This window comes from Leopardus geoffroyi, chromosome B1, assembly GCF_018350155.1.
Source record: "Leopardus geoffroyi isolate Oge1 chromosome B1, O.geoffroyi_Oge1_pat1.0, whole genome shotgun sequence".
NCBI lineage: Eukaryota > Metazoa > Chordata > Mammalia > Carnivora > Felidae > Leopardus > Leopardus geoffroyi.
In genome coordinates this window covers 80308354-80322226 of record NC_059327.1, presented here as the reverse complement: position 1 = coordinate 80322226, position 13873 = coordinate 80308354, and the positions used below count along the sequence as shown (strand labels likewise).

Below are 13873 nucleotides of genomic sequence, written 5' to 3'. Positions count from 1 at the left end.
AAGTGTAAAGAACCAGATACTGGTAAGCACATAGAATTTCTACCCCCTTGAGCAATGGTTACTGAACCCTCTGAAAATTATACACAGTAATTGTATATTTCTCTGAAGACAGGAGAGAGACCTTAGCTTTCATCAGATTCTTTAAGGGGACAGTGATTTGTCATCGAACAACTCTAATAAGTTTTTTTTTTTTAATGTACAATTTGGGGCACTTGGGTGGCTCAGTTGGTTGAACATCTGACTCTTGATTCTGGCTTAGGTCATGATCCCAGAGTTGTGAGATCAAGCCCTGAGTTGGGCTCCATGTTGAGCATGGAGTCTGCTTGAGATTCCCCCTCTCTCTCTCTCTCTCTCTGTCTCTATCTCTCTCTGTCTCTCTCTCCTGCCCCTATCCCCCCCACTCCTGTGTGTGCTCTCTCTCTAAAATAAAATTTTAAAAAAGCACATATTTATATTGAAGAAAGGAAAGTATTGAAATTCAGGAATAGCTTAGAGAAACTGATTTTAGGTCAAGTTCCCAGGCTGTAGAAGACTGGTCCACGTGTTGGCCTCATTATCCACAATTATTTTGCCCCACATGGCCTGAATGGGTTCATTTATATGGTATACTACAAATGTCCCAAATTCTGGCAATTGGTAATATTCCAACATTTAAAAAAATCCTAATTGTTCTGAATAGGCTAAACCACTTTCAGTCATTCATAACATGATGTGAATCAGTTTAATCAGATTGGTTTCTCCCTAACAGTGTTCATAATTTTTCCCAAGGATCACTGTCTTGTGCTGCCTGTTGTCCAATTTCTGCAAACATTTGTCTTATATGTTTTGTCTTTTTAGCTGTTTAAGACAGGAGGGTAATCTTTTCCCTGTTGCTCCATCTTGGCCAGAAATAGAGTCCCACCTGTTTCTTTTCACTGTGAATATTTTTTACCAAGACTTTAATTAAAATTGTAATCTTTTGGGGGTGCCTGGGTGGCTCAGTCAGTTAAGCATCTGACTCTTGATTTCGGCTCAGATCCTAGATGGAGCCCCACATTGGGCTCCAGGCTGACAGCTAGAGCCTGCTTAAGATTCTCTCTCCCAAAATAAACAAACATTGAAAAATTATAATCTTTTTAAATGTAGACATGGCTTCTAGTAAATATAAAGTAATATTGTAAAAAAAGTGCAAAGCATGGAAAGAATTCCTGAACTAGAATTCTAGAACACTAGATTATAAACCCATTTTGTCTTTCAGATTTTTGCATGACTGCCTTTCCCTGGACCTGAGGACATTTGAAAAGAAAAACTGTGGGCCAAGTAATTTCTTTGGTGCACACAGTTCAATAATTTCATGATTCTATAAACTCAAAAAAGTTCAAGAAGGTTTTAACCTGTTCTCAGAAGCTAGAAAGAGGCTAGAAAATGGTACCGGATTGAGGAAGGCAGAGACAGCCAACAGACTGAAGTGCATGAAGAAGGGGTAGTGATGAATAAAGAACCAGGCACATTCAGGAATCAGAGGCCCAGGGAACAGTGGGGGCAGGTAGGGGTTGAGGAGATGCTGAGGAGAAGTATGACACAGGATTGAAAATAGGAGGATCAATTGAAAGTCTGCAGATGAAATAGTGCACTAGCTTTAGCAACTTCAACAATGCCAAACAGGGACAAGTAAAACTGCATATGACAGCAGAGAGCTAGAAACTCTATTATAAATTCTAGCAGAAAGATCAAATATTTATACCTTGCAATTTTACAGCTGTTTGATATATTAAAATAGTAATAATGATAATAACAATAATAAAATTCCCTTTTGTGTAAACCAACAGAAACAAGTATTTATGGGGGAAAAACAAAGAAAATGCTCATGAAAATCTAGATTGAGCTCTTAAAGACTACAAAACACCATATGTGTTTAGAATATGCTCCTACTGAGGGATTATTGCCTGTTCCAGAGGAATCTTATTAATGACCCGTTTTGAATCTCAGATAAAGATACCTGAATTGAAATCTTTTGCCTGAAGTCACAAAGCTAATTAGAGCTCAATATAGTATTAGAACCCAGGTAACTGGACTTTTGAGCAACACCATCTCTCAATTACCCCAAATGCCAGTAGGGTGAGCTTTGATTCAGTCAGATTTTTCACCAGAACCTTCTTTTAATGTGTCATGTTTTTGAACACATTTTAGAGACAGAGGTTTGCTCTGTGACAATAAGATGCTATAAAACCTGCTTGCTGACTTTTGGGCTGATTCCATAACTTTCTCCTCATTGTTAGGGTTATTTAACTGAAGTAGCTGATCAAAGTATAATAGAACATGAGGCTCACTCATGAATGTGGCTTTTTCACATTCATTAAAAGGGCTGAGTTCATGAATAAAAAATACAAGCAAAGAACAGGGTAGGAAAATGTGGCTCGACATTAAACCAAGGATTCAACATTAAACCAACATAAACCAAGGGCTGAGAGACAAATTCATGATCTTGATTGTTTTCTTTTAAGAATATTAAATGATTCATAAAACAAGAGTGATATTTTTGGCACTCAAGGAACCCTTTACATGTCACTTTGTAGAAAAGTGTCATTACTGACTAGCCAGTGTATTCATCTATTTCTATACTCAGGATTTGCATCCTATTTCTCTGATATAATTTACATTTGACTTCAATAAGAATGTGCATTAAAACCATGTAACTGATATTATCAGTGAAGTGGTTAACCATGTTGGCATTTGAATGCCATAATTACATTTCTACGTTAACAGTACTCTTAAATTGCACAAGAAAAGCTTTGCTTCTATGTCACTGTTTCACACTTGGGTCTATAATCTCCAAAAGGCGAGATGAATTAGCTTTTCATTAAAAAATAAATTTCATGATTGTAGACATAATAGTTCTAGTAGGAAAAATAAACTATATTCTGGAGAAATCAGTAGAAATTCATAGGCCCTTAATCCTTCCAGAGCCAACCAATTTCTGTTGCTTCAGGCTTGAATAATTTTATTGAATTGCAATAAATTTGAATTCCTTCTAAATTCCTAAATTTGGGAAGAGAATCTATTCTTATTATCTTACTACTGAAAAGGAAAGGAAAGATATGAAATTATTCCAACCATATCTAAGAGTATTAGAATGGTAGGAAGGTTCCTATATTTGCAGTGTTCCCTCCAAAAGGTACAAAGATGAGGTATGATTGCTGGTGAATCACGGTTCTATTTTATCTAGAGACCTGAGTGCTCTCACCGCTCTATTCCCTTAGGGGGTCGTGTTCCTCTGCTTAAAAGAATATTGCCTGCTCTGTGAGCTAATGATTTGTTTGGAGGATGTAAGTCTCAGAGGTGAAGAAAACTGCACAGCTTTTATAATATATCTTTCAAATCTTTGATCTACTTTTTTCCTGAATACATGGGACCCCTCAATAGCAAGATTAAAGATGCCTCTTCAGAGAAGAAAGGCAAAATTTGAAAACCTAAAAGCTGCTCAGATTTTCAAGTAATATTTCTATATTTCTTCATTTTGTCAACATCGTACTTGGTGTTGTCCTGCATTCATATGATAACCACACGGTAACCAAAATACAGCTTTGGATTGTAGTTGTTTTGTTGTTGTTGTTTTTCCAAGAAGTCATGGAACTATGACTCCTGTTTTAAAAAGTGGTTCATGCAAATAGTTCATGGCTAGGACACACATACTCATTTTGAATTCAGTTTAATTTGACAAATATTTACTTGGTACCTAGCAGATGTTAGACATTGCCCCTATTTTGTAGGAAACACCAAAAATCAGAATCTGTTTTCAAGACACTCCTACTTTCACTGGGCTGATAAGGCAATTACAGAAATGGCTGTGGTAGGATGCAGAATATGACAAATGAAAAGTGCTTGGAGAGAAATGAATGGCATTCAGTGTGGGAACAGAGAGAAGAGACAAGAGTCCAGTAAGAGGGGGATCAGGGAAGATTTCAACATTTGAGAAGAACTTTGCAAGACCAGTGAGATTTCCCTGGATGGGGTTAGAGTTGGAAGTAAGGTGATAACAATGTATGTTGTGTGTATCTGGGGGGAAGAGGGGGAAGTAGGGGAAACGAGGTGGTCAAAAAACGTTGAGAAGCTTGTACTTAGTTTGTACGCCATAGGGATCCAATGAAGGTTTTGAAACAGAGCAAAGGTAGAATAATAAGGAGCTGTGGTTTAAGAAACATTTTTGAAGCAATGAGAAAGTAGATTTTAGTGTATTTTGAACTAAAATATGTCTATGTAAACAAGCAAGTATGTTGATAATGTCTACAGGTCTTATTTCCAAATAGAACTATCACTAAAAATGTTAAACATGCCAGTAATAGAAGAATTAACTTCTCATTTATATTTGAATCTGAAAGATTATTCTTCTTCACTTTTATAACGACATAGCTCATCCATGCATAGATTTCTCAGCTCATCCATGCATAATCTCAGTCAAATGAATCAGGAAGGGGGTGTACTTTTATAGTGTTTCAGAGAATTTAATCTTCTCCATCATATGAATAGCTGAGTTTTTACTCTCTGAATAATATTTTGAAATGTGTTTTTTTGTGTGTGTGTGCTTCCTAAGCCCTTTGGAACATCCTTACCAAAAATGAGGATAAACTTTAAAAAGAATAGAAAAATAAATAGCTTTATAGAGTAAAGAAAAACAAAAGAGATCTTTGAAAAGCCCCAAAAGGACTGCAGCAAAAAGACACATGGTTCTGATCAGAGAACCTAGTTTCGAGGAGTATTTTTTTCCTGATTATTATTATAATGGTTAGAGCTTATCCAAGTAAATCTGAAGAAGTGAGTAGCCCAACCTATTCTCTACCAAACCTTTTATCAGAAGAAGTAATTTAATAGATAGATGGATCATATTTTCTCTGCTTTATCTCCTGGGAGGACTACATGAAGGAGTAAAGGGAAGATAACTCAAAACTACAGAACAAGCTCTCAAATATATGACAACACAACATACTGAAGTGAGCAAAATATTATTGAAAAGTGGTTAGTTAATAGTTAACTGTAAATATTTGTTGAACACTTGAGCACATTGAAATTCAACAAGCCATCTGTTTTTTAAGACTTTATCGTGTATATATATATTTGGAATGAGACCTTTACTTATTTCATAACAAGAGGACAGACAGTGGTAAGTGGTATTCTACTAATATACAAGAAGCAATAAAATTCCTTTGTGCTCAATTTACTATTATTTACTATTTATTCTATGGAGAAAATAAATACCAAAGAGCTTATTGTTTCATCTAAATGACCTAAGGGAAAGAAAAGAGTTCCAAGCAGAAGAGGCTTCTTTACATAACAGAATTTTGTCTACGATTCTATTTGAGTTATCCCCAAACATCCCCAAAATATTTTGCCTGAAAAAGTTTGATTTACTAACAACTATGCAGCCTAAAGGTCTGTCATAGGCAGTACTGTTAAAATTTTTTAAAAATTCTATTCTGAAGTTCTTAACTGAGGACTCGAGCTAAGTCAGGCTGACACATAAAAGTGACCTTCACATCCCCTTTAGTTATTTGTTTTTAATTGACTATTTTGACAAATTGTTACAAGAAAAAGTCTATAAGAAAAGACGTGGAGTTGAAAGAAATTAATACTAAATTTTTCTAAATTAATATTCTAACTTGAATTGATCAAATACAGGAAAATTTACTACCATTGGTAAAGTAAGAGTATAGTACCAATTGCATTAATACTGCTTAGTATCTGTGAACTAGCATCCGTGACTTTTCTTATCAATAAGGTACAACACTGACCACGTTTTAAAAAACACAAACTTATGTCACATTCCTTACAACTGATCAGTGCATATTGTTGAGTACTTGAGACAACTGAAAAAAAACAAACAAAAACCAAACGGCATGAAAATGGTGATTTGTCGCGTTTAATCATTACCACTATTTCCTGCTTTCCTTATCATCAAAGGTACATACAGTACAGCATGAAGGCACATCCGATATTCATGTGGTAAAGAATAACTAAAGTTACCGATAAAATAAAAATCACCAATGCAGCCATCAAGAATGACACAAAAACTAAAGTGTTTTCAAAAAGCAAAGTCTTACCGATAATCGGATGTGGCGCAATGCTGCTTCTATTCTCCTTCCACGACAGCAGGTAGTCAAGGCTGGTGAGATCTTCAGACTCGATATAATTGTTTATGGTCAGCATTATCTGATGAGCTTTTGCTATCCCATAGTGAACTTTTGTCTCATCCACCTGACGCATGTTCCTTAGCTCTGCTGTTGTGTCAAAAGCTTGTTGAAAGTATTCAGAAGCTTTGTTGTAGTATCCCTAAAAATGTAAGAGAAATCATTTTTTCTTAATTTTTATTCCATCATTCCACATGTCTACTCACCTTGGCATGTACCACACTGGTGTATTCACATGTGGTATTCATCTTTTAGAAGAAAGAGAGGGCAAGTGGGGTCTCTATTAGAATAAGTTTCATTTATTTGTTTGTTTGTTTTTGTTTGGAATAAGGTTCTTTTAAAAAGTTGTGATTACTAACCATACGATATCTTGAAGCTAATACAGTAAAAAGTTTTATCTACCAAGTTGAACTATGTGCAACTTAAGTGTTTTTGGATTAAAAATAGCCAAATATTAGCATTTTCATATGCTTCAGCCTAATACATTGTAGCAAAAAGAAGTCTGGGAAAGAGTGATCTGATTCACATTGATTTGGATGTAAGTTTCTTACTTGTAGCATTGGATTTACTTAAGGAAGTATTTTAAACCAGATTTTGTCTTCAGAAATAGCAAGAGATCATTTTCAGCCAATCTATTTAATCAGTGGCCAGTGAAAATAGGTGTATTTATCTGCTGATTTGGTTGTTGCTCTGGTTTTACCCATGTATTTATGTCATTCTTGACTGTGGACATAGGATGTATTCAAGATATTTAAAAATTATGAACTTTATGGCACTAGCACAACTCAAGATCATTTAAATGTTTATCTCTTAAGTCATTTGCACATTTCATTGCAAAATTCAAGGTGGTGTTTTGTTTTTTGGTTTCTTGTGTGGGTTTTGGTTGTACTCTCCTATCCTCCTAAAAGCTATTGTCTACAAATAAACAGTATTTATCAAGCTCTTTCACAGTGTCAGGGCCAGGGCTAAATTCTTCATGTATATTATGTCACTAACTTTCATAAGCCATTCTGTGAGGAAATATTATTCTTATTCTACAAGTAATTAAATTGAGCCGCAGTAAAGAGACTATCTTCTGCCAACCTGCAATCTAGTAAAAATCTTTGCAAAAAAGTTTTCCTCAGTGGAGGATATCATTTTTAGGATTGAGCTATACTTTTAAGACTCTAGGGAACAAAATTTCCCTTCTTCACCCTCTCCTCTCCTCTCCTCTCCTCCCCCTTCAACGCTCTCCTCTCCTCTCCCTTTCCCTTTGGCCCTCCCCACTTTTCTCTTCTCCTTCCTCTCTTCTTTCTCATATACACATAAACATGTATGTACACACTTTTAAGAAGCCCTTACAAGAGAGAATATCTTATTACAGGTTTTCAAATGATTTTATCACAACATTTTATGAAGGAACTGGTAATACAGACACCATATAAAAAGCCTTATACCATACACTGGTAGCGGCATACTCAACTCCATGCATCTCTGCATGATCATGGCATTCAGACAGCAAACTGAATACAGAAGTTGCTAGCCAGGTGAGGAGGGGGAGAAATAGGGCTTGTGTGACAGTTATGTTACCCACATAAGCAATACATATAACGTTGTGTTATAGACCCACAAGGACAAGTTAGTGAATTCTACTCAAATGGCTCATTCCAATTAAATTTGTTGCTTTAAACACAGCCCCTCTGTATTTTATCAATAGTGATTTTTGTTTGTTGAAGTGAACAATTCTTTCTTTTATTTCAAAATGTATAACAGAATTTATAGGAGAATAAGATTACTTAATTAGAAAAAATAAAATTGTATCAAAGCTATTTGTATGACAAGCAAATTATGAATGAGAAACAATACAAATATTGAAGATGAAAATAAAACTAGTTAAAATTTTGGAATGTTTTGCTAGACGTCAAAGATATAGGACAAAATAGGTGAACATATGTGACTAGACCAAATATTTCTATTTTTAAAAACAGAGAAGTATAAATACCTAAGTTCTAGTTATATTTCTGAGCATTAGGCTATTTATCGTTTTAGATGAAAGTCTTAGGAAAATTAGGGCCATAAGTAAATGGACTTATATTTAAATTTCCAGAGTTACCTTATATATTTTTATATTAGAATGAACTTACTCATTCATCTGGCAACTATTACTTATCAAGCTCCGTGACAAGCAGTGGGGATTCAGCAGTTAACAGAATTTACTATGGCTAAAACTTACATTAGATCTTTTTAAACAAGTATTTCCCCCCTATAATAGGACCATTATAATTATTCATAATTATTTAATTATAATTATAATTATAATTACATATAGTTATTCTTCCCTCAAATTGAGCCTAGTATTCAATCTTTTGATACACACACAACTGCCATAAAACTGGTATCGACCTAAATTTCTCTAGTTTAAAATACTATTAAGGAAATACATTAATTCTTTTCAGATGCAAGCATTTTTATACATACCATTTTGGAATGAGATTTCACTAATGTGTACTGCATTTCTAGATTTTCAATTCTGAAAGAGTTGAATATCTAAATTTAATCTCTTCTTTAAAGGTTCTGTCCAACGTTCTACAGTTCAATTCTGTTATCAGTTAATCCCTATCCTATTATAAAATTCAGAAGATTCCAGTAATTAATCTTGACAATCTTAAATATGAATTGAAAATACATAAGTTAATTTATGCACTTCATGAATGCATCTTATTGGAAAAGAGAACTTTGCTTAATGTTATAAATATCATTGATAAGCATTTGGTGGACAATTTCAGGACAGGACCTTGATGACATCGTAGGCCTTAAAACAAATCTTGCATTATTGCAACATAATATAGAATTTTCATGCATTATTCTAATTCTTACCTGATCCTTCTTAGTGTGTCTAAAATGCCGCTCTATCCAATGAGCAAGCTCAAAAATAAAGGAGCATTTTCCCAGTACTAAGGAAAAATCAGTTTTTGCACATTTTCTCTGCTATTTGAGTTTGGAACTACCATTGTTTTAACTACATGATTATTATCTGATCTTATTAGGGAATGAGCAATCTCATAAAGAGTCTATGAGTTATTTTCCCTAAAGCATTCTCATTTGACTGCTTTATATTAGTTATATGTTCCCATCAAAACATCACATCAGGAGGGTGGGATTGGTGGCCCATCTTCCATGATTATATAGTAAAAGGTAAATTAATTAGGATAAATGATCTTTTAAAGATGTGATGTTTTAAAGATTATATAATTACAACTATAATTATAATAACACTATCATCACTAGAGAAAACAGTTAATTCTAATATTTTTCCAAATACAGTTTTATATTATAATTGTGGTCTTATATTATTTCTTGGAAATGATTATAAAGAATACAATTAGAATACATTGCATGAATAATATGAAGCCAAAAAAGAGATGATGAAGGCAGTATGTAGAAGGCCTTAAAAGCAGACTGACAAGTACCAGCAATGTTAGATTTGCTTCTGAAGATTCACTACAACTTTTCAGAATTATTGTACACAAATGAAATAGAAGTTTGCAATTCCTAAAGTGAGACAATCCTATTCTTCCTTAAGAGGTATAATTAGTTACAAATTTATTGATTGATTCAATGAATTCACATCTTTTTGCTCACCAACTCCGTGCCAGGTTCTGTTTTAGGGTCTGGAACAAAATAATAAACACGGCAGATATGGTTCTTATTCTCATTAAGCTTCTATTCTAGCCAAATTAAAGAACAATAAGAAAATATCATAAATAAGAAAACTATGAGATAAAGTCTATGTGTAATATTATAGTAATGTTAAAGAGTGACCTGGTGGCTGCTGTTTTTCATATAATTTTTATTTTGGCATGCAGCTTTCAGGACTTCAATGAGAAGAAATGGGAGATTTCGGATATTTTGGTAAGTGGTAGAAAAAAATCTTTTCAACCAAACAGGTACTTTTATTGATTGAACTTTTTGACTTCTTTCTCAATTGCCTTGGAAAGCTCCATAGAATTTAGTGGATTAGATTTCATCATTTTATTTTATTAAAAAACTTTTTATGTTTATTTATTTTTGAGAGAGACAGAGAGACAGAGCATGAGCAGGGGAGAGGGTGGGTGTAGAGAGAAAGGGAGACACAGAATCTGAAGCAGGTTCTGGGCTCCAAGTTGTCAACACATAGCCCAGACACAGGGCTCAGACTCACAAACTGTGAGATCATGACTTGAGCCAAAGTTGTTTGCCTAACCAACTGAGTCACCCAGGCACCCCAAGATTTTTATCATTTTTAGATTAAGAAAATGTGTTTGAGGACTCAAATTAGAAAAACGGTAGCTGTGATTAAACAGTGTTCCATATGAATAACAATAACGCCATCTTAAATTACAAAATACAAGTAACTTTTCAAAGTACCTTTGTACAGTTTTGGGTATATAACAATGATTAAATATTTGTATATATTACTAAATGATCACCACAATAAGTGGAGTTAATATCACCTCACATGGAGATACTTTTTTTTTTTTTGCAATGGGAACATTTAAGATCTACTCTTAGCAAATTTCAAATATATAATATAATGTTATTAACTGTAGTTACCACGCTGTACATTACATCCCCAAGATTTACTTATTTTATAACTGGAAGTTTGTACCTTCAAACGACCTTCACCCATGTGGCTATTTTTATTGGGTTGCCAAGGGAAGGCCTCTCTGAAGATATGACATTTGACTGAGATATGATGACAAGACATCAGCAATATGAAGTTCAGATTAGAGAGCATTCCATAGGGCATTCCAGTTAAAGCAGATGTCCTAAGGCAGGAACAAGCTCTGTATGTTTGAAGGACTTCACTAAGCCCATGTGGCTGTGGTGGAGTAGATGAGGAGAGTGGGAAGAAATAAAGTCAGAGGTGGGGTAGGGGAGCGTACATCTCACATAGAATATTTCAGATTGGGGTGAGGATTTATATTTATGTTCTAAGAAGAATGGGAAGTAATGGAGGCATTTTAAGCACAGAAATAACATAATTTAATTTACATTTAAAAGGACTACTTGGGCCTCTGTGTGGGGACTTGATATGAGGGAGAAGCAGGGAATGGGCTTGAACTTAATTGTCATGCAGGAAACAGAATAGAGTGTCATAAACTGACAGGATGACAGGAGAAGACACAGAGAACAAGGTGGATCTGAGATACGTTTTGGTGGCATAAAGGTCAGGGTTTGCTTCTGGATTAGATATAGATCAGAAAGGAGACAAGAATAAAAAAAATATCCAGATTTTGGGCTTGAGCAAGAGGGCTGATAGATAATGATGCCATTTATTTAGACGTGGAAGACTGGGAGGAAGGAATCATGTTAAATTTGACATGTCTGTTAGACATCCATGTGGAGATGCTAAGTAGCCAGTTAGAGTTACAAGTGTCCCAGAGAGAGATCAGGGATGGAGATACAAACTTGGGAGTCATCAGCATATGGATGCTATTTAAAGCCATGGACTTGGATAAAGTCAGGTAAGGGGAGCTCATAGACTGAGAAGTCTGACTAGAAAATACCTGAATCATATTCTATCATAGTTGAATACTAAGTTAATAGAGGAATAGAATTTAGAGGGGAAAATGATGAGTTCAATTTTTAACAGTTTATATTTGAAGCGATCTAAGTGAAGATGTCAAGCAGACAGTAGGATATGAGTCTGAAGTTGCAGGGAGAGATCTGAGCTTGAGATATTAAGAAGCTAAGTGCTTTTGTGTACCCACTATGTTCCAGGAACTCACCTAGGTACCATGTACATATTTTTACATTTCTAATCCTTAAATATCTAGTGTTCAAGGCATCTTGTTCTTGACAATTAAAATATGAAAGAACTGAGGATCAAAGAATTCATGTGCCCAAGGTCACAGTTAATAAGTAGCTGAATTCAGATTCAACGTCAGGTGGGCAAAAATCAGTGAGGTTTCTCTTCATCCTGCTAGTTTCCTTCATGGAAAAGTGTAGTAGATAGCATGTGATGCACAACAGCTTATGAAATTGCTCAGGGATATCACTGAAATAAAGGCATTTAATATAATTAGGAAATATCCATAAGCTGAAAACAGAGACATGAAATAATTCTTTGTCATTTCCCCCAGGAAATGTTATTTTCCTAGTCATTCCTTGTCATTTCTCTAGTTCCCTTTGTAGAACTAGAAGGAAATTCAGGATGTCATCAAGGCTATCCTCTTGTTTCAAAAAGATGAGAAGGAAAAATAACTATATTTAGTTCTAATAAACCCACTTTGTTATATGTTTTCAAATCATACTCTTGGTAATGATTTAACAATTCAGATTCAGCCTGAGAAGTTATCAGTAGATTTTCTGACTTGAGGAAGTATCTGGAAGAATCACAGTAATGCAAAAAAATTGAGTACAACATTAACAATTTTAGTAACAAAGCAAGTTTTGTTCAGAAGTCTGTCATGCCATTAAACTGTTATAGTATTGTGTACTTAATATCATACTATTTTTCAGTGACCATTTATTACATTAAAATGTAAGTAATCATTAAGGTGCATGAACCAACTTGTATATTTGAAGGCATGCATACTTGAAGATAGCATGAATACCTGGAATCCTCCAAACTTTATATTAGAATTGGGATAAACTGGGGATAAACTGGTAAGAAAATTACTTTTGGTAGTTGACACAGCCTTTGGACATTATTCATGTTTCTTGCCTTTAAGATATTAGACTCTTCTTTAAGAATTAAAAACCAGAGGGGCGCCTGGGTGACGCAGTCGGTTAAGCGTCCGACTTCAGCCAGGTCACGATCTCGCGGTCCGTGAGTTCGAGCCCCGCGTCGGGCTCTGGGCTGATGGCTCAGAGCCTGGAGCCTGTTTCCGATTCTGTGTCTCCCTCTCTCTCTGCCCCTCCCCCGTTCATGCTCTGTCTCTCTCTGTCCCAGAAATAAATAAACGTCGGAAAAAAAAAAAAAGAATTAAAAACCAGAGAATATGATGAGATACAAACTCTTGGCAAAAAAGCTTGAAAATGCAAATATAAAAATTACCTCTTAGAAAGGTTTATTGTTTTGTTTTCCTTATGCTTTCTGCAATTAGGAAAATATAGGCAGATGCTTAGTATTTGTGCCATACCAAAACACTGAGTTCTGAGTATTGTTTGGTAGAAGAGTAAAGCAATTTGCATTTTTTGCATTTCTTTTTTAAAGGACAACCCTGTTAAAAAGTAAGACTATGTATAATTAGGAATACCAATTCTGCTACTACAGCATGAGCTCCTACTAGGCTGTCAGCCTCACAAGGGCATAAACCTTGTCTGTTTTTCACCACAGTATCCCGAAAAGTAAACAAAAGCATGTACAAGATCCAGGAGAGAGGAGTCACCAGAGTAGCATAGTGCCACAGAGATGGGGCAGCAGAATGGGGACACAGTGGAGAGAAAGACCTGGGGGAACACCTGGGGAGGCACAAAGAAAGAGGGGAAACAAAGTGCGGGGGAGATCAGAGGGAGAGGACCACTGAGTTGAGAGCAAGACCAGAACGACAGGGGCAGGAGAGAAGGGCAAGGTGTGTAGGGGAGGAGGAAAGAAGGTAGAGGGTGAGAGTCAAGAGAAAAAGGGGGGTTTAAAGATAGTGAATAATAGGAGAGAGAGGAAGCAAATGAACCAGGGCTAGCAAGAGAGAGGGGTGTACAAAGAAATCAGGTTCCCTGTTTGAAAGCGTGTTTCCCATAGCAGGGAT

The 13873-nt window shown here is 35.3% G+C and overlaps 1 protein-coding gene across 7 annotated transcripts in view; it reads right to left on the bottom strand.

Moving 5' to 3' along the window:
* TTC29 (tetratricopeptide repeat domain 29) overlaps positions 1-13873 on the bottom strand; it is a 411408-nt gene that overhangs the window by 78625 nt on the left and 318910 nt on the right. For all 7 annotated transcript variants that reach the window (XM_045466298.1, XM_045466315.1, XM_045466278.1 and 4 more), the window contains one exon: positions 6075-6303. In XM_045466298.1, coding sequence (XP_045322254.1) covers positions 6075-6303 — 229 coding nt within the window. The remainder of the gene's footprint in view (positions 1-6074; positions 6304-13873) is intronic.